The following is a 21,654-nucleotide window of genomic DNA, read 5'->3' on the forward strand; positions in this document are numbered from 1 at the left end:
GACAGCCAGGTAATACTCATTGGAGATGGAAATATTTGATAGAGATTTCTTCAATAGCTAACAAGAGGATTCTGATAATCTACAAACCAATCCCATGATCACACCTGTAAAAATTGATTCACCCTTTGTGTATTCATGCACATGACTAGACGGGGCTGCTATGAGGCCGTTACCATGGAAATGTTACTCGGGGAATTTGAAAATGACTAAATATGAAGTAAATAATAGTGGAGAGATAATGGAAGCGCATTATGCAAATGCAGAGTCTGCAGCAAGCAGCACACAATCTAGTCCCAATTACAAAGAGTGACAGAGAAGCATCTCGCTCACATAAAATCAGTCTATTCCAAAACAAGTGACCTAAATAGATCTCCAGAAGGGTGAAAAAAATAACCCATTCAACTCCAATACATTATTAATAAATCAATATTACCTGCTACAAGAAAGACAATGGTACATTTCTACCCCCAAGACTCCATAGGAATAGACTAGTGGTTACTGATAAAGCATAGTAATAGCAATAAAATGCAGAAGACAAAAAGGCAGTAATGCTATACACTATGTTCCCAGGCATATGCTCAATATCTTCATACTACAGAGAAAATAAAGCAATAGGTAGATGTAATGAGACAAACTGAAGACACAATGAGATGGAGAGATCGAGAAGACACTCACCAATGGCGAAGAAATAAGAAAAAAGCCTAGCTAATCTGTGAGCGGCGTCTGCAACAAGCAGCGGCAGCGAGAACATCTGCACCTCATACAAATATTGCGCTAGTGAAGCTGCCGACCGCTGTGTGAGATGGTTATTATGCAGGAGAGGCCACTGCAGTTCAGAGACGACACACAATACCTCAAGGCAGACAGCAGTCTATAGAAATTCTAATTCACAGTAAGAGGATTTACCTAGAAAGCACTGCCCTGAATCTTAAAGAGCAATGGTCTGAAAAATTCATATACAAAGAGACGTGGTTATCATCTGTCTCCACGCTTCCAGAACATTCATGCTCATCATTATTTTTATTTCTATCTTTAGCATTTCAACATTCATTACGTTGCCATAACCACCAAATGGCACCAGCAGCCAGTTATTTTAGAAAACGTTAATATAATTATTCTACCACAAAGTTTATTATAGGGTAAAAAAATATATACCGGTATAGTTTCACCTAAAATCCATGTCATAAGAATCCTTATTAAATAGGCTTATTTCTTGTACCCTGTGAAGGAGCATATTTTGCCCCATTCTTCCTTTAAGGCAGGGGTGCACCGCATGTAGCCCACAGACCCTCAGGTTAAGGCCCAAGCCCTGTTCCCAGTGCAGCAGCAGGGCTGCGATTGTATTGTGTTTTTACCGTGATTTGCGACAAAAATTCAATAGAACATGTGTGCAGTAAGAACACAGTACCACAGGACCTTCCCTGCACAGCCCCGCAGCTCAAGGACCTGTGATATCATCATGTGATCCTCCTGCTTCTTCTGTGCCGAAAGAAAGGACAGAGAACTAGACTTGGGGTGAGGGGCGAGGCTAGTTTAGGAAAGTGGGTGCTAGCTGAAGGCAGAGAGGACTAACTGAGGGCAGGGAGTATTAGACCTCCTGTAACATTTAGGTGGGCTACCTGAGTAAGAAGAAAGACTAGACCTGGTGGGGGCAGTATAATAGATAGTTATATACTTGTACATAGGGGGCAGTATTATAGTAGTTATATTCTTGTACATAGGAGCAGTATTATAGTAGTTATATTCTTGTTCATAGGGGGCGGTATTATAGTAGTTATATTCCTGTACATAGGGGTCGGTATTATAGTAGTTTTATTCTTGTACATAGTGGGCAGTATCATAGTAGTTATATTCTTGTACATAGGGGTCGGTATTATAGTAGTTTTATTCTTGTACATAGTGGGCAGTATCATAGTAGTTATATTCTTGTACATAGGGGTCGGTATTATAGTAGTTTTATTCTTGTACATAGTGGGCGGTATTATAGTAGTTTTATTCTTGTACATAGTGGGCAGTATTATAGTAGTTGTATTCTTGTACATAGTGGGCAGTATTATAGTAGTTATATTCTTGTACATAGGGGGCAGTATTATAGTAGTTATATTCTTGTACATTGGGGGCAGTATTATAGTAGTTATATTGTTGTACATAGGGGGCAGTATTATAGTAGTTATATTCTTGTACATAGGGGGTAGTATTATAGTAGTTATATTCCTGTACATAGGGGTCGGTATTATAGTAGTTTTATTCTTGTACATAGTGGGCAGTATTATAGTAGTTTTATTCTTGTACGTAGTGGGCAGTATTATAGTAGTTATATTCTTGTACATAGGGGGCAGTAGTATAGTAATTATATTCCTGTACATAGGGACAGTATTATAGTAGTTATATTCTTGTACATAGGGGGCAGTATTATAGTAGTTATATTCTTGTACATAGGGGGTAGTATTATAGTAGTTATATTCTTGTACATAGGGGGCAGTATGTACCTGCTACATGAGTTCAGACAATTTTTGTCTTTGTTATGGTCTTGTTTGTGCACTGTATTGTAGTCAGCTGTAGGGTCTGTGTTGCTTATTGTACAAATACAGTATTATGGACTAGTGGTTTCTGGGCAGAATAGTGTGGTTACCTAAAGGGAAGCGGTTTGACAATGTGGCCCTTGGACCGAAAAAAGTTGTGCACCCCTGCCTTAAGGACAATGCTGGCTCCTGGTCTACTTGCTATGAGAACCCAGACAGCCCAACAGGGAACCGAGATATGCAAACAGTAGTTGGTATGAGTGATAATATCAATGCTGACCTATACGGATGACCCTGAAAGGGTTAATAATCACATTTACCCACAAGCTTAGTGGGCTCTATAATTTCCACAATGCAGTGACATTTTTTTTCAATTAAATCTGTTGTACTGCCCCTTTACTAAAGGTACAAGAGGAACAGCAGAAAACAGGGTTCTATGAAAATCATATACATTAAGGAACATCATACATCATGGAGTAGGGAATTCAAGAAATATTCTCAACACATACATACACACATAAATATATAGATCTATACACACAAATTGTCAGTGATACGAGATGGGTAAAGGCATGAAACAATAATCTCATTATACATGGAGCCCTGATGTTTTGGGGCTGGAAAACTCATTTAACCCTTTATTGACAAGTGATGTACTACATTTTGTAGCAAACACCCACCGGTAACATCTGCAGTTGCACTGGAAACGATCAGGGGTGTTAACCCTTTAATTGGCTCTGACAAAGCTTATAATCAGAGAATTTAAATGCCCGCGGCACATGGGCAAGGCCATCTAGGATTAGAACGCCTCCCAGTCATCATTGTTGGCATTGGGGGGGGAGGGGGGGGGCTCTGCTCTTAGCCATCTGTTGCCATGACAGTCTCGGGTTTTCCGAAGACCCGAGGCTGTCTGGTTTTAACCTATTTGTAACAATGTGCGATTTGCACATTGTAATAAGTGAGGAGGAAAATCCCCAATCAGACAATGTAGGTTTAAAGTACCCGAGGGGGTGTGAAAAATAGTTCGGAAAATTATATTTAAAAAACCTAAAAATTCAAATCACTGCCTTTCCCCGGAAGTCATATAAACAAGTAAAAATCAAAACACATTAGGTGTTGTCGCGTCCAAAATAGAATGACAGGTTTTTCACAGCTTTTAATTCCATAACGGAAAATGGCGCCCAAAGTAGAAAATACCACTTTTTTGCCATTTTGAAAAACATTCAGAATTCAAGTGATCAAAAAGCTGTACAGTCCTAACAAGGGTAGCATTATAAACTTCATCGAAAGTCGCAAAGTATGACACCAACCACAGCTCCGTACACCGAAGTATGAAAGGGTTACTAGTGCCAGAAGATGGCAAAATAAAAAAAATTTTGTACACGGGATTTTAACCAGTTAAGGACCAGGACCGTTATCATTTCTGCATCAGATTTTTGAAGGTGGGGAGTAAAAAATAAACTTTATTTTTCCACGTAAAGAGCTGTGTATGGGTTTGTTTTCTGCGTAACAAATTGCACTTCATAGTGATGGTATTTTATATTCTGTGCCGTATACTTGGAAGCGGAAAAAAAATTCTGAATGCAGTGAAAATGGTGAAAAAACACATTTGCGACATTTCTTGTGGGCTTGGATTTTACGGCTTTCACTGAGCGCCCCAAATGACAGGTCTACTTCATTCATTGGGTCAGTACGATCAAGGGGATACCAAATTTGTATAGGTTTAATATTTTCAAACATTTACAAAAATTGAAACCTCCTGTACAAAAAAACCCAAAAAACACTTCAGTTTGCCATCTTCTTACGCTAATAACTTTTTCATACTTTGGTGTACGGAGCTGTGGGTGGTGTAATTTTTTGCAACTTTTGATGACGGTTTCAATGCTTCTATATTTAGGACTGTACAACCTTTCAATCACTTTTTATTGAATTTTTTTATATCTTTCAAAATGGAAAAAATAATGCCTTTTGCGACTTTGGCCTTATTTTCCATTACGGGGTTAAATGCAGTGAAATACAAGTATAATATTTTGGTAGATCGGGCATTTTCAGACGCCTGCAAATTGCACATTGTAATAGATATTCTAGATCATGATGGATCTTTGTGTGACCCGAGGCTGTTATGGCAACGGATCGCCACTCCCCGATGACGTCACGGGGAGCGACGATCAGTGCCAAGATGGCAGCGCCCACACAGAGCCAGCTAGTTAATGCCACCGGCAAAGGGTTAGCAACGGGCGTTTGCTTCATTGTGCAGCAAATGCTAGGTGAGTATGAAGAGGGCTCAGCCCATTAGCCCTCTTCATACTTCCCCATGCGCATAAAGACGTAAGGGTATGTCTTAATGCGCTATAAGGTTAAAATTTGTAAATGAATGAAATTATAAAACCTATACAAATTTGGTATACCCATACTCGTAGCAAACCAAAGAATAAAGTAGACATGTCATTAGGGGCCCACAGAGAAAGCGGTAAAATCTAAGCCCATAAGAATACTGTGCAAATGTGTTTTTTCACCATTTGCATATGGAATTTTTATGCCGCTTCCCAGTACACCGCATTGAATAATGAATACAATCACTATGAAGTGAAATTTGTTACGCAGAAAACTAGCACAGCTCTGTACCTGGAAAAAATAAAAAAAGGTGGGGAGCAAAAAATGAAAAAAAAAAATGAAAAAGGGCTTGTTAAGGGGTTAATAGTGGAAAGGGTGTAATGTGGTGTGGCAGTCTGGTTAAGCCACCTGGTGGTCAGTGACTGACAGATATAAAAGGGAGCAGACAAGTATGGCCGGCTGCCTGAGCACACAATGGAGATTCTTACATTACCCTGAATGACTCCACAGATCTGTTAATAACAATGTGCCGGGGAATAATGACGTCATCCTGTCCAGAGTCTGAGCTTAAGGCGGTGCCTCAGTAAAGAGCAGGGATTAACCAAGAAATATTCTACTTTGTCTTTACTTGTTGTTTATTTTTAAAAAGTTTATTTGTAGACTCCAGCGGAGCACAGAACATGTGATCAATGCGTTTTCTGTATATCTTTATTTGTACATGAGACGAGAATGGAAGCTTGGATCCCATCCCTTCTAGACACCTCTGATACAGGGTAACCTATGACTGCTCTCAGTCCCAGGCTTTCAAGTTTACCTTCTTATACAACATGCAAAGCTTTTTTATTATAGAGAAGTTGTTACCACTGCTGATGTGTGTGCACCGGAAAACATTTGTAGTCTGAGAAGTTGCAGTTCTGGATCATCTATTCTAATCACTGCGATAACCTGAGTTACCTCAGGTGTTTCACCATTTCCATTTCTCAAAGTGTAGTCTCCCATCACCAACTGGCAATAACTTGTCAAAGTATTCATTAAATGGGTTTACCCACAAAGCAAAGTACAGTGGATAGGGCCTAACTTCCTGATCAGTGGTGGTCTCAGTGCCCATAGACACTTTGTCGCTCCTCAGACTAATGGAGCTGACAACCATTCTTCTCCGTTAATCTCTTTGGAGCGGACAGAGATAAGTGAGCACAGCGCTCGGCAATTTCCATCAGCTCCATAGAGATTAATGGAACAGAACGGTCATGTGTGGCCATCTGCTCCTTTAGTCTGAGGAGCGGTGAGGGGCTCTTCATAGGGTTGCACCGATACCAAAATTTTGAGTGTGATACAGAAAAGTATTGCGATAATTGATACCGATACTTTCAAGAAAAGAAAAAAAGTATTATTTGAATGTTTAGGGTACGGTCACATGGGTGTTTACATAGCATTTAGAAATACAATGCAAAAGTGTGGGGAAGGGGCTCAGTCTGATTGCATTTACATTTCCTTTGAAATACATGCGATAAGTAACGGTCACCAGTGATTTACCGGGAGAAGCTTTATGTCAGTCTTTATGGCAGTGTAGAATATGTGCTATAAAGGTTGTCCTGGGAATGGTAATATAAATGGTATAATTTAGGGATCATTTAGTGATTTTTAGGCAGTGTTTTTGAAGTCCGTTTGTCATGCTTTTTTGTGGATATCAAACGGACCCACTGTTTCCTATGGGTCTGTTCAAATGTCCATTTTTTTTTTAACGGATGTGCAGACAGTGAGAAAAAAATTGCAGCATGCATTATTTTGTTTCATATGTGGACCATGTACATCCATAGAAGTCAATAGATCCGCAAAATAATGGACGGCACATGCATGACATCCGTATGCAAAGTAGTCTTTCTCAAATGTTGCTAGGCAACCAACTGGGCGGGGCTAGAAGTAGATTAGAAACCCATCAGCTTTTTTTGCATATTTAAAGAAAAAAATCGTCATCATCATCAATCACCACCAATAATCTCTGAGAAGACCCCTCTCTATATACCAGTGCATGCAAGTTCATAAAAAATACTAATGCCATGCAATACACAGGGAAGACCACCAATTTGACATTCATGACCTATTGCTAGGATAGATAGGAAGCCATTCCTTACTTTATAGTTTGTAGCAGAATTCTCCCAGCAATAAAGTAACAGACTCAAAGATCCAGAACAGATGAAGAGGCCTCTGTAACATCTGCATTCAGATGTTGAGATGGTGGAAGAAACGTCAAAAAAAAAACATGCAATGTTTTGTGATACGCTTTAGATTGTCTAACTACAGTCTAAGGAAATAGACCATGTAGTAAAACCACATATCACAGCAACAAAATTAGTACAGATGACAGAGATTACCTACATATATATATTTTCCCTACCACACATATAGGGCTGTAGAATAACAGAAATGGCACAGTATACAGCACTAAGAAAATAATCTACTAGATTGATTCATAAAATTTCAACACATTAATTCCAACAGATGTGACGGGAGAGAAGACAGGTCCTCTAAACCAATGTGGTTCTTGGATCACATTCTGGAACACCAGAGAATGGTTGTCATTCATCACCGCCTTCCATAATGAGCGGCTTTATTACAATAATGAACTGGAAGTGGAAGCAAAAAGGAAAATCCACTTAAACCACTACCAAGATGAACATATTTTTAATAAAGTATCTGGGAAGTTTTTATTAAAAAAAAGACTACTCCATATATTGCAGCAGCTGACCGACATTCTGAGGATTCTTAAATTATTTTCTGAAAATACTTATGAGCCATAACATGTAATGGCATACAAGCCGCAGCTACTTGGTGTAAGTAGTAATGTGCCACATCTTGGTTGTAGCCTTAATGTATGCAGTTCTGCTGCGTGTATGTGACAACATGCTGAATTCTTGGTGTAGAATAAATCCAGAAACACAATCCTAGTATACTGTATCTAGTATGGCTTGCACAGCATCAAGAGCTGCACATGCTGCCACAGATGTTTAGTGTGATAAAACGGTGTGTGCAAAGACAAATCCGATAAATGCGTACATCTACTCACAGTCCTACTCAATTGAGCAAAACAAAGTGTTTACCTTTAAACTTGACTCATAGTCCGTATTCACTTTGAACATAAGTCCAAGTCGTAAGTGGATTTCCTTGGCGCGACAAAAGCCGGGATCGACGTAAAGCACTTCCTGAAATGCTCTAATTGCCCTAAAATAGAATGAATGATAAAATAGAATGATATTAAAAATGTTATGTCATTTTTCAAGAGACTATTACTGATAGCAGAATCACACAAGGAATATCACACAAGGGTACAAATGTCAAGACACGCACATAGAGGCAGCCTTTAACGCAGGAGTAGGGAACCTATGGCCCCAGATATGGCTCTTTTGTTGGCTGCATATGGCTCTCAGACAGATCTTTAATAAATAGTGATGGCTGGTGTATATCTCTTAGACTGATCACTGTACAACCCAGGCGCCATCGCCTGAGTCTGGGCCAAAGAGAAGAAGAAATGGCTGTAAGGAGCGCTGATGAGGGAATATTATTATTATTTTTTTTTTGCTATGACCACCCATCGACTGGGAGTATGTGCCGGGGCTACCCATCGACTGGGAGTATGTGCCGGGGCTACCCATCGACTGGGAGTATGTGCCGGGGCTACCCATCGACTGGGAGTATGTGCCGGGGCTACCCATCGACTGGGAGTATGTGCCGGGGCTACCCATCGACTGGGAGTATGTGCCGGGGCTACCCATCGACTGGGAGTATGTGCCGGGGCTACCCATCGACTGGGAGTATGTGCCGGGGCTACCCATCGACTGGGAGTATGTGCCGGGGCTACCCATCGACTGGGAGTATGTGCCGGGGCTACCCATCGACTGGGAGTATGTGCCGGGGCTACCCATCGACTGGGAGTATGTGCCGGGGCTACCCATCGACTGGGAGTATGTGCCGGGGCTACCCATCGACTGGGAGTATGTGCCGGGGCTACCCATTTACTTGGAGTATGTGCCGGGGCTACCCATCTACTGGGAGTATGTGCCGGGGCTACCCATCTACTGGGAGTATGTGCCGGGGCTACCCATTTACTTGGGGGCATGTGCCGCGGCTACTTATTCACTTGGGGGCATGTGCCGCGGCTACTTATTCACTTGGGGGTATGTACTGGGGCTACCTATCTTCTGGGGGCATGTGGTGGGTGTCAGGATTTGGAGTAGTGAACCCCCTGGACCACTGTGGACAATGATGTAAGCAGACACCTTGCTGCAGCGGCAGGCGGCAATGATGCAAGGTCGGGGACGGAGCAAGAGATGAGGGCTGGCAGCGAAGGAGCACAATCAGGAAAAGGTCCGGGGTCACAATGGGAGGTCAACACTTGGGAAGGAAACACCGTGGAAAGCTTCCTCATAGGCACAAAGCACTAAGATCCGGCAGGGAATACTTGGAGCCGACTCGTGTGTTCTGGCCAGCCAGGATATGAACCGAAAAGTGGTAAATTGAGTGAAATCAGAAAGGGGTGCCGCCACAGAGAGGGGCACTGGTGTGCCTACGAGCCGAGACATAGATCACAGTGGCACCAGTGACACTGGGACTACCTATCTACTGGGGGGCATGTGCATATGGTACGGGTCTTACGGAATAACATTTTAAAATATGTGGCATTCATGGCTCTCTCAGCCATAAAGGTCCCTGCTTTAACGGCAGTCGCCTTAAAGGGGTTTTCCCACAGAGGCAAGTTAGGCCCTATCCAAGGGTTAGGGCCTAACTTGCTGATTAGTGGGGGTCTCAGTGCTGAGACCCCTGCAGAACGCGAAAACGAGGGGTCCAACCGACCCCTCGTCACTCCTATATGCTTAGTTTTGCAACAGCAAATTCACAAAACAGCAAACTCTGGGTATATTGATAAAGTATCCCATGTTTCCTCTATATACTGCACGCCAAAGCATTTTAGTTGCCATCACGCGACTAGATTATACCTACCAGTGAAATGCATTGTAATGGAAGTAGACCAATCCAAGTCCATAAAGAAAGGCAGCATTCTGAAAAACATGAGTATTATTTTAGGCGTTATGTATCGTCAGTAATAAATGCTTATAGAATAAGAAAACAACTCTGTTATATTTTTATTTTACTTTTATTATTACAACGGGAATAGGCTCCATTGGGGTTTTACACCAATCAATTAAAGGGGTTATGCCACGAAACAATTGACTGCAAAAAGCTGTCAAAGAGGTTAAAATATTTCAAAAATCTATTTGTAAAGGTTACCTGGAAGTAAAAGTACCTTTCTATTTGTTATTATGATGCTTGTTCAGCCTCTATTCTGCTCCACACAGAAGCAGATGTGGGAGGGGCCTAGCCAGGCACATGCACAGCACTGACTGCGGCAGTTATTGCACAGCACTGACTGCGGCAGTTATTGCACAACTTCAGAGTCTCCTTCCACCTGCGGTGCTCAAATAGTCCCTGCATTACTGAACCAATAGAAGTCCAATAGAAATGTGTCATACGCCCCATGTTAAAAGTGCACCAAAAAAAAAAAGTTGGTGCAGTCTGTCAAAGCAGTGCAGGGGGCACCAGATTCATTTAGAACGTGCACTAGAAATCCTGAATCTGGCGCCCCCTGCACATTACACAGGACACTGCACACAGTACACATGTACTATGTATTCTCACAGCAACATGGTCGGTCAGGCTGACATGCATGAATGCATAGATAAATAGGTGACAGCTTCTCACATGTTACTTTAGCTACTTCCCTGCTAGTCAGGAACAGGACAGCAGTGTAACATGGAGGGACAGTGAATGGTGGAGAGTACAGGAGATGCATCAGGAGAGGTCAGAGCTCAGCCTGTTACTTGTGTTATCTCTGCAGCCTCCTGTGTGACCTGACTAATGGTGGAGGGAGGAAAGGGCTGCTACATTGCTATGATCCATGTTAGGGGACTCTCCTCTGGGCAGCAGATAGTCATGTATGTCTGCAGTTACCTTGTATCTGCTGCTGGAAGCAACTGTGGAGCAGTGGAAATCACCTCATTCACTGGTGTAGGCGGCTGAGCTCTCTGCCCCCATGTCTCACTTCCTATTGGCTGCAGTGTGTCAGGTGATCTCTCAGTGTGGAGTGATCTGTAGTGCAGAGCAGCTGGTGGAATGTTTGTGCGCAGACTCGGCCAGATCAGCTGTTGCTCAGGACGGGACACAGCTACCACTAGAGGGCGCCAGCAACCAGGACAAAAGGAGTTCTCAGTAAGGTTGCATATTTTGTAATAAGTGTAAATGGTGAAAGTACTTGTCACAATGCACTGGGCTCAATTACAGCCATTTGCTATGGTGACACAACCCCTTTAAACAGTGCAGAAAAACACTCACCTTCTAAAACCTATGAATATGCATGTACAACTACTACTCAGTAAAGGACGTTTTACTACAGAGGTAAAACACTGCAACCAATACATGGACATTATGCAAACACAGGAGGAGGATAAAGCCATGAGAAACCAGCCAAAAGATATCTTATTTTCCTTGGTACGGATTACAATATGGAAGCGTTGGCGCGATTCACCTGCCTGCATCTTTGTGCTCCTGTACAACTTGTCCCTCCCCCACTGATGTCATCTCACCAGGCTGTGACCTCTGAGAAGAAGCAGGAGGAGCTAAAGGAGCACAAAGGTGGGGGCTAAGCTCTGATGAGTGAGTAACACAAGCAAGCCACATGTTTTCTGAAATGCATCTAAACCAAACCCCTGCCTCTGTGACTACCCCAGAATTTTGTCAGGGTGCAAGTTATAACACAATTATATTGTAATGCCAAGGCTTATAAAAGGCAGATTTGAACTGCAGCAGTAATGGGCTTCTGCAACCTGTCTTTAGTGAAAATGAGGGGCCCTGATGACAGATTCCCTTTAAGGTAATATATAAACTGAGGAGTAGGGTTTATTACAATATCCAATACAATGTGGGGTTTATTACAATATCCATTTACAACTGTGGCTAAGACAGTGGGGAGCAGTTTATCAATGTGTCGCATGGTCCATCAATGTAGAGAATACAACGCTAGTCTTCAGCGGAGACACATTTAGCACTGTGATAAATTCTGGGACAGTGCAAGGTTGGAGAGATAGACTTTCAGACCTTACTTTGGTTCGTCTAAACAGTGCACTGAATGTGGCACAACATCTAATGTTATTTTGGTGGCCAATTTTTTTTTCCCGCTCGCCTTAGGCTCTACTCATTCTATGCTATAGATTGGTAAACTGAAGAGAATCCAGCAAAAATATTATATAACACACACAAATAGAAACTCTAAAGCGGGACTTAAAATCCAGGTGCTAAACAGACTCAACATAAAAAATAAAAAGTGGGCCATGGAGTGAACCCTCCATACAGGGTGACACAGAAGAGGGGAGTGTGAGTGAAGTAATTGGTGTGATTCACACTGTAAATAATCAATACTCGTTATCAAGAGCGGTGATTGCCTTTTCATGTGACAGTCACTGTTCTGTGATTTTACAGACTCGGAAATCTGATTTTCCAGCATTATGTTCTCGAGTACGCGCACTTCACTTGACAATGGTAAATCAAAATGAATTCAACTCTAATCAGTAAATTCCTGGGATATTAGGTACATTTACAAACACTGCGCTGTTCAGCTCATTAAGGCCTATCATTAAAATGATTGCTTTAACCCATTACAGACAAATGCACCAACCCATAAAGACAGCAGAGAATTTCTACTGGACAAGACATTCAAGTTCTAAATGCATAAAGCACGAGAATTACTAAAAAGATCTAAAAAATCTTTTAAAAAATAATCCACCATTTACTCCTTGAATGAAGACACTTTTTTAGGCTTAGGATGAAAATGACTAAAATTTCCTTCTCTTGAAAATTGATTGCAGATGACTGTGCACAAATGGGCTGCAAACAGGGGAAAGTGTGCAGCCCGGAATAGGAGCTGGTCTGTATTTTTTGTCCTGGCCACTGGGCTAGGACATGGTGTGGAGCAGTGATTTTCAACCAGTGTGCCGCGACACATGGCCGGGTGTGCCGGGGGGAAAGTTCCCCAAACTATGGTGCCCTCTGTGTTTTGTTTCCCGGCAATGAGCAGCGATGCGCAGTCACGGCTTCTTACAATGTAGGAGACATGTACTATAACACATGCGCAAGCTTTGAACCTTGTGCGACAAAACAACGTCACCGAGGCCGGCGCATCATCCTGAGAGCGGAGAGACTCTCACATTTGCCCACCACCAAGGTAATCCTCACCAATAATGCCGACTATATGAGCTTTTGCCTGTTGGCAGAATACTCAGCATATGAGCTGGTACTTTTAGTACTCCAGGAGTATACTGCATATAACAATGAGAAATGTAAAATGAGAAATACTATAGTCATGAGGCTGGAGTACTACAAGTACCAGCTCATATGCTAAGTATATGAGCTGGCACTTGTACTCTGGCCTCATGGCCGTAGTACTTCTCATTGTACCCCTTTATTTTGCAGTATATGAGCCACATAATAATCAGCACCATATACTAAAAACAGGGAGAAACTGAGAACTGTTGGGGAAGAGCTTCGTGTGTGTCTTTCCACCATTCCTGCCAGGATATCCCTTTTGTGTTTATCACAGGTTTCACACTGAGTGAGTAAATAAATGTAGAATCTATATTATTAACTATATGTATAATATGACTGTTTTAGTGTCATTTTGTGCTATTTTGGTTGGTGGTGTGCCCCGGGATTTTCTAAGTATAAAAAGTGTGCCGCGGCTCAAAAAAGGTTGAAAATCACTGGTGTGGAGAGCCGATGGCCCTCATTTATGCTTGTGTGCATGAAGCCTAAATCGCGCTGCAGGGAAATACAGGCCCTAGCGGATCTGCAACCATGATACTGTACATACATAAGGAAAAAGCACACCTGATTCTTGCTGATGTCAAAGGCACAAGTAGTAAAACTCTGAAACAATCAGCATAAGTAATGTAATTATTAGTAATAATTCAACCAAGTTTTATGCAGAATAGGTATGCTAAATAAGAGCATATATGTATCTTACCAATAGCTGACTATGCAGTATGGAATACAATGGTTATAAAGCTCTACTCACCTTCCAGTAGTCTGATTGTAAACTGTAGTACCTCTGGTATGCAGATAATGCTGAAGGAATGAACAACAATTACAAACAGGTTTTACAACTATATAACTGCACTAAACAAAATTAAAGGGGTTGTCCGAGAGAAAAAAAAAATTAAAAATTAAAAAGGTGGTCGGAAGGGGCTGCTTAAAAAAAAAATAAAGATCTACCATATATACTCGAGTATAAGCCTAGATTTTCAGCACAAAAAAAATGTGCTGAAACCTCAAACTCTGCTTATACTCGAGTAAAAAAAAATATAGGTTTTACCAGGTTTTTCTGGTAAAATTAGGGGCCTCGGCTTATACTTGGGTCGGCTTATACCCGAGTATATACGGTACTTGCCTTCCGGCGCCAGCAGTGCTGGAATCAGCTTCCGGCCGGCCACACCTATCCGTCCCTATTCACAGCATTGTGTATGGAGGCTGGAAGGTTGTCGGTTCTGGATGGAAGCTGAATCCAGCACTGTTGCGGTGGCCATGTTTGTTTACATGGCGCCCGGACGGAGCAACAGCAGCGCGAGACACCGCAAGGTAAGTAGATCTTTATTTTTTTAAGCAGCCCCCTCCGGCCACGGTGACTGTGGTAATATACTTTTGTTATCTTTCGCCTCCTTCATTCTAAAATTTTTAGTTCGCATCACAAACTGTTACACTTTCTCGAACCCCTCCTCCCCACCCCATTGCCTCAGGGTTGTCAGGGTTAAGCTGAGGAAGCCGGGGGAGGGTAAGAGTGTAACAGCCAGTAAAGCCAAATCACAGACGGGGTAGTGTAGCCCCTAAGGCTCGTTAGCATATTTTCAATAGTTGATTTTAGAAGGAAGGAGACCAAAGATAACAAATAAAATACCACAGTCACAATGCCTGGACCTATGACCAAGTTTCCCTGGTTTAACCTGATGGATTTTGATGGTAGATTTAAACTTTTAAAATGCCAAAAGACCACATCACACGTAAGAAAAATTACATCACTGATCTACATAAGAGGTAGCAATAGTACTGCAGGTGTTTTGAGGCAGCACGGATGACAGACACTGGCGGAGTTGGGCTCTGCTGTTGCTAATTACAAATATTGGTCAGTTCTCAAGTATATTAGGGGGGGGGGGGGGGTCTGGAAATTCATGTACATTTTGTCTTTTTTCACCCTTTCAGAATACAACTTTTTTTTTTTTTTTTTACAGTTTCCACTATATGATGCAGATAACAAAGATATCTTTATTCTCAAGGTCAGTACAACTCTGGAGAAATCACATCTTTATAATTGTTTGTTAAGTTTATTTTTGACTTTTGCATGATAACACACATTTGGTTATCTTTTTCAGATTAAACTTTCTTTTACCGTTTTAATTGCAATCATTTCATTACTAGTAAAGTACCAATGTATTACAGTATTTTTCAGACTAAGGCGCACCTTCAATAAACGGATGCTAAAACGTCTAGGTTCATATAAGGCGCATCAGATTATAAGGCGCACCTGATTATAAGAATGAATGACCAGCAGGTGGCAGACCTGTGCACAGTTCAAGGCTGCTGTTGTCTATAAGTACAGTTCATATATAAGGCGCACTGGACTATAAGGCACACCTTTGATTTCTGAGAAAGCAAAGGATTCTGGTAGGGTCTATTAGCCAAATGATGAAAACAGACCTAAGGGCCTTCATTATGTCTCAGCTGTTCCCTAGTACAGGCAAAATCAAGTAATCGCACTGCAGGGTACAGAAAGAGGCAAGCAAATTACTATCACTGCAGGTTCTAAAGAGTTAACAGCCTGCTCCTTCTTCCGGTAGATGGGTAGGAGATTATTTTCTTTAACATTGTAATCCTGGGGTGAATCCAGCGCTGTCCATTTACATGCTTATAGAATTTAGAATTACGTGAATAAGCAGCGTGGGGGTATCAAGCGGTTGATGAAAAATTCTGCTAAAATGTGAGAGACTGCTTCTCTTATCTTTCTCTTTGCAGTGACAGCTAAATTTTGAATTCCTTCAATGGTATGGAAAACCAAATTTTTGGTTCCTCTGCATCAATTGTGCCTTTACATATTTTTACATTACATTTAGTTTTAACAATTCACAACATGGATCCAACAAACTAGTCAAAATGAAACCAGAAAATATGCAGAAAGATAACACAAAATGAAATCTTGAGAGCACATTTGGTATAGGCATGGTATAGCTCAGTATGAAAGTTAGAAAAGCTAAAAGATAATGTAGACTCAAAAATATAACAGCAGCAGTAGCTCAAACCACTAAGGAGACATCTAAATACAGAGCACAAACAAATCAAGAAATACTTTCTATTCTTACCTTTTGGATAGTCTTCCAACAATAGGTTGAAATGGCCTAACTGACAGAAGAAATCGGACTCTACTTTTCCCTCAGATTTTAGGATCAGGGCTTCATAGCATCGGATAGCCTAAACAAAAGGAAATAAAATATTTTTAAATAAAATCTCACACACAAGCAGTACTATTTACAGGTGACTTATTATCATAAACCAGGGATTTTAAATAATTGTATAGAATGGCTGCCAAATAACAGAGCAGAGTGGTCATACAGGACAGTCCAGCCATCTCTCCCATCTCTCCCATTAATACACACCTGGTTAGACTGTCTGAGCAGGCAGGATTACATGAATTATAGAACAGACAATGCTATGTCTAGCTCCGTTTTACAGCCAGTAGAAAGAAATAGAAACAAATGCTTTAATAATATTGAATCCCAGCAACAAAACGAAATCAGAATATCCAACAATGAGAACGATTTACTAGCCAACTAACTCATACATAAATATATGGCAATTTGCAAAACCACCATCCCCTTGTACCACAAAATGTACCTTTTAAATAGCAAGACTAGCAATTACAAACAGCCCCTTTAGCCTATTTGAAGAGAACCAAACCTTTGAAGATTCTTTTGAATATATAAGAATTAAATACAGCAGGTGATCATATAAGAATGGTCATTTAATTCATTAAAGGGATATTCCGGGAATATGAACGTATGACACAAAATCCCATGATGATATAAATGAATACAACAATACTCAATGTCATTAGTCACAAAACGGAGCTCAAATAGATTTTATGATTTACAAAATGTATGGCCTCTTTAAAGTAGGTGGAGTAATCACTAAGATGGCCGCCACTGGAAACTACAAGTCCCATGATCCTTTAGTTCTCAGTAACTCCTCCTCCCTCTTATGCTCTCAGTGATGATCTAACAGGTTTTCTTGCTCTTTTACCATAGTAATGATGTGCAACTGCCATCAATGCACATTACCACAACACTGGTTATACTGGATGCACTTCAACCAACCGATTACACGACAGGCAGGTGCAGGACATGTGATGTGGACATGTGACCAGCAGCCATCTTCTGTCCTGTGTCTGCTCTGCAATGGACCGTGCAGAGAAAATTCACGGACTGATTAAAGGGCCAGAAGCATTTTAATTCTTCATTACAGTCTGTCACCAACATTTTCAGCTAAGTGGAGCAAAATTTAAAAAAAAAACTAATTACACATTAGCTTATATTTTGAGTGCCCATTTGTATATGAATTATGCTTCTTCCTGGAATATCCCTTTAAGTAGATCAGCTTCTATGTGTCTTATTTCTGCTCTTTCTCCTGTAGTGAGCAGTGTATCTGAAATCCCTTTGAGATCTGTCCAGGAGATGAGAATATCCAGACTCTAAAATGTTAAATCAATAGGAATATTATAAGGTTCCTCATCTCTAAGCTGTCAGTGGATACAGGACAGAAAGTCCTACATAACTCTTTAATGAAGTACATTTAAAAGTTTACTACAGGTAGTCCCCAGGTTATGTACAAGATAGGTCGAATTTGTATGTAATTCGGAACTGTATATTTTATTATTGTAACTCCAGACAATTTTTTTTGGTCTCTGTGACAATTTGATTTTAAAAATGTTGGATTGTCATAAGAACCAGGATTAACAATAAAGCTTAATTGCAGACACCATTAATAACGGTTAGGGCTCATTCAGACGGTCGTCTGTGGGGATGTATATTTGGGCGCATATACGCCCCCATAGATAGCAATGTAGGCACGGCGGCGGTATAGTGCCAGACATGTGGCACCGTTCGGCGCCGTACACCGGGAAAAGATAGAGCATGCTCTATCCTTTGCCAAAGTGTGCGGTCGTGCATCACCGTTTCCTATGGAGGGGCCACCACCTCCTCTCCAGCGCACGTAAGTGAATGTACTCTTAGAGCTGTTTATTGTAGCCTAAGGCTAAAGTACAGTAATTACCAATTACCACAGGTCCGTTTGTAACTAGGGGTTGTCTGTAAGTCGGGTGTTCTTAAGTAGGGGACTGCCTGTATTATCTGCTCTATTTATCAAATTTTGTTGCAAGTTTGCTTTCACACCAAGGGCCTGCTAAGGCTCTAGACACCAGCTATCAAGTACAGTCATTTACAATACACACCTGCAATCACCCATGTGAAACTTCACAGCAGAAATAGGGTGCTGAACTGCAAAATTGAAATTTTGATGCATACAACCTGTAGCATACCAAGCAACTCTCGTTCAAGTCTTAAAAGCATACCACATTCTTGAAAGAATCCCTTTTCATGGCAAGAAAAGCTGCACTGAGGTGGATGGCTCCATGACTGTTGATGAAACAGGATAACTCATTCCTTTAACCCCTTATCACCGACACTAGTTTTCATCTCAATGACCAGACTCGATTTTTCAAATCTGACAAGTCTCACGATAATTGGTTATAACTTCGGAACGCTTTAACATATCCTGGTGATTTTGAGAATGTTTTCTCGTGATACATTGTACTTCATGTTAGTTATAAAATTTAAGTGATAAGTTTTGCATTTCGTTCTGAAAAAAAGTGAAAATTTGGCAAAAGTTTGTAAAAATTCTTCATTTTCCAAGTTTGAAATGTTCTGCTTTCCAGACAAGATGTAAAACTACCCAAAAAGTTTGATAATTAACATTTACAGAATGTCTGCTTTATGTTGGGATGATATTTTATGCTTCCGGTCATTTTTCTAGGATGTTATGAGGTGCAGAACTTTAGGTGCGATTTTTCTTATTTTCATGAAAATTGGCAAAACTCACATTTTGAGGGACCACTCAGCTTTTAAGTGACTTTGAGAGGCCTAAATAATAGTAAAACCCCATAAATGACCCCACTATAGAAAGTTCACCCCTCAACGTATGTAAAACAACTTCTATTAAGTCTATTAACCCTTTAAGTGTTTCACATGGGTTAAAAAATATGGACCTGCGATTTAGAAACTATAGAATTTTTTTGGAAAATACATTCATTTAGGCCAACACTGAAATTTTCAGAATAAATTAAATGATGAAACGCACTGCAACACTTGATGCCCAATTCCGCCCGAGTGTACTGATACCCCATATGTGGTGGTAAACTGCTGTACGGGCGCACGGCCAAGTATAGAATGAATGGAGGCGCCGTTCACTGCAGATTTGTATTGTCACATTGTACGACCTATAAATTTTTATTTTTTTTGGTAATACAAACATATGAGGGCTTATTTTTATGGGATGAGATACAATGTATAGATAATTTATTTTGGGAGTCTAAAGCTTATTCTTGAGATTTTATTAACTATTTCAAGGAGGACACAAACAAAATCATCAATTTTTATTTTGGATTGTTAGCATTTTTTTCCCCCGCTCACCGTAACGTAAAAATAATATTTTATCTTTATTCTCTGGTTCACTACGATTGCGGTGATACCTCATTTATATAGTTTTTCTTATTTTTGCTTAATTTTCCTGAGCAAAACCAATATTGGAGAAAATCGCATTGTTTTTACTATTGACAACTTTTCAGGGCCATAACTTCTGTATTTTTCTGTTGTCAGATCTGGTTGAGGGCTTATTTTTTGCGAAAACAGTTGTTCTTTTCAGTCGTATCATATTAGGGAACGTAACTTTTTTTGATCACTTTTTAGAACATTTTTTGTGATGGTGTTTGATGAAAAACTGTATATTATGGGAAGTTTTCAGAGTTTTTTTTTTTTGCATAGTTCACCGAGCGGGTTCAATATTGATTTAGATTTATTGTACAGATTAATACGGACGCGGTAATACCAAATATTTACGTGTTTTTGTGTTTTATTTACTGTATTTGCATTTTATGTGTTACTGGGGAGATTATGGGACTTTTATTTTATTTATTTATTTAATTATATTATAAAAAGATTTAAATTTTTTTTTTTTTTCCTTTTTTACATTTTCTACTTCTTGGCTTGAATAAGCGATCATCCAATCGCTTATTCAAGCCTTTACACTGCAATACACTTGTATTGCAGTGTATAGTGTAAGTAACTGAGCATGCTGCGCATGCTCAATTACTTACAGCCGGGTCCTGCCAGGAAGGCAGGACCCGGCGAGAAGAGGAGCCGACAGCCTCGGGTCACTCGTCGGGACCCGGGGCAGCGGCAGGAGGGATCGGATCCCCCGGTAAGCACACCGGGGGGGGGGGAGGGGGGGTGTCCGATCCACGGGGGACATGCTTGACCGCGGCGTATAAGGGGTTAAACACCCGGGATCAGAGGTTTTCCGATCCCGGGTGTTAGTGCCGGGTCTGGGCTGTGATATCACCGGCACTATAATAACCCGGTGTCCCGAAAACTTCTTCTGACGCGCCGCCGTAGAAAGGCGTACGCGTCAGAAGAAGTACCCTTAATGACCGCCGTAAAAACCCGATAGGGCGGTCATTAAGGGGTTAAACCTCCTTGTTTATAAGGGCAGGGATGCACTGAAACATTTTAAAAAGGTGTGGGGAAGGTGGTGCGAATCACAGTTGCCTTCTTTACCAATCAGGTGAATGCTATGGGACACTCTGGACCTGCTACTGAGGAATAACGGGAAGGGTATGGGATAGGGTGTTAAACCAAATATTTGCTGTTTTTTTCTTGTGATGTACGCACTTGTTAAATATCATTGGATTTTACCCATGTATTGCTGTACCTAAGGCTACATTCACACTGTTCACCCCCGCCCCTCTCCATAGGAATATATGGTGCACGGTGGCGTATTCCGCAGAAGGATAAAACATACATTTGTATGAATATTGCCTAATACTGGTTGTTGTTAACTTTGATTGCTAACAGTCTGCTTGTGCACAGACGCTGAACCATGATATCTTGTTTCATACTCAATATGAATAAAACTAGGTAAATTGCACACCCCTCCCTTGTATGGAGGAGTTTGCAGTTTAAAGCAAGCCATTCATCGGGAATGTGATTTTTAGCTGGTGACCGATTCCAATAGCCTATTCCATGCCGATTTTTAAAAAGGTCGGGTCCCGGTACATGGAGAGGGATCGCGGGTGATTTACTGCTGATCGACGCCGGCAAAGGTGCCGGCGGCTTCAAAAAGACGGCGGCGTGCGGGCGCCGCCATCTTTCCGTGGATTGTCGCTCCCCGTGACGTCATCCATGGTAGCTTCGGGTCTCAAGAGGACCCAAAGCTACTTCGGGTTAACCCATGCATTACAATGTGCTATTAGCACATTGTAATGTATGAGTAGTTAAAGTACCCTAGGGAGTCTGAAAAATAGTAAAAATAAAAAAGTTAAAATAAAAAAATTATAATAAAAAAACCTAAAAATTCAAATCACCCCCCTTTCCCTAGAACT

The 21,654-nt window shown here is 41.0% G+C and overlaps 1 protein-coding gene across 12 annotated transcripts in view; it reads right to left on the minus strand.

Annotated features, from left to right (window-relative positions):
• KDM6A (lysine demethylase 6A) overlaps positions 1-21,654 on the minus strand; it is an 87,092-nt gene that overhangs the window by 32,746 nt on the left and 32,692 nt on the right. For 11 of the 12 annotated variants that reach the window (XM_072137762.1, XM_072137765.1, XM_072137758.1 and 8 more), the window contains exons 3-6: positions 16,307-16,415; positions 13,975-14,024; positions 9,852-9,910; positions 7,955-8,075 (exon numbers count right to left, since the gene is read on the minus strand). In XM_072137762.1, coding sequence (XP_071993863.1) covers positions 7,955-8,075; positions 9,852-9,910; positions 13,975-14,024; positions 16,307-16,415 — 339 coding nt within the window. Of the gene's footprint in view, positions 1-675; positions 781-7,954; positions 8,076-9,851; positions 9,911-13,974; positions 14,025-16,306; positions 16,416-21,654 lie in introns of those variants that run through there. The other variant, XM_072137767.1, reaches the window with a different exon arrangement.

The sequence above is a fragment of the Engystomops pustulosus genome, chromosome 2 (assembly GCF_040894005.1).
Source record: "Engystomops pustulosus chromosome 2, aEngPut4.maternal, whole genome shotgun sequence".
Classification (NCBI taxonomy): Eukaryota; Metazoa; Chordata; class Amphibia; order Anura; family Leptodactylidae; genus Engystomops; species Engystomops pustulosus.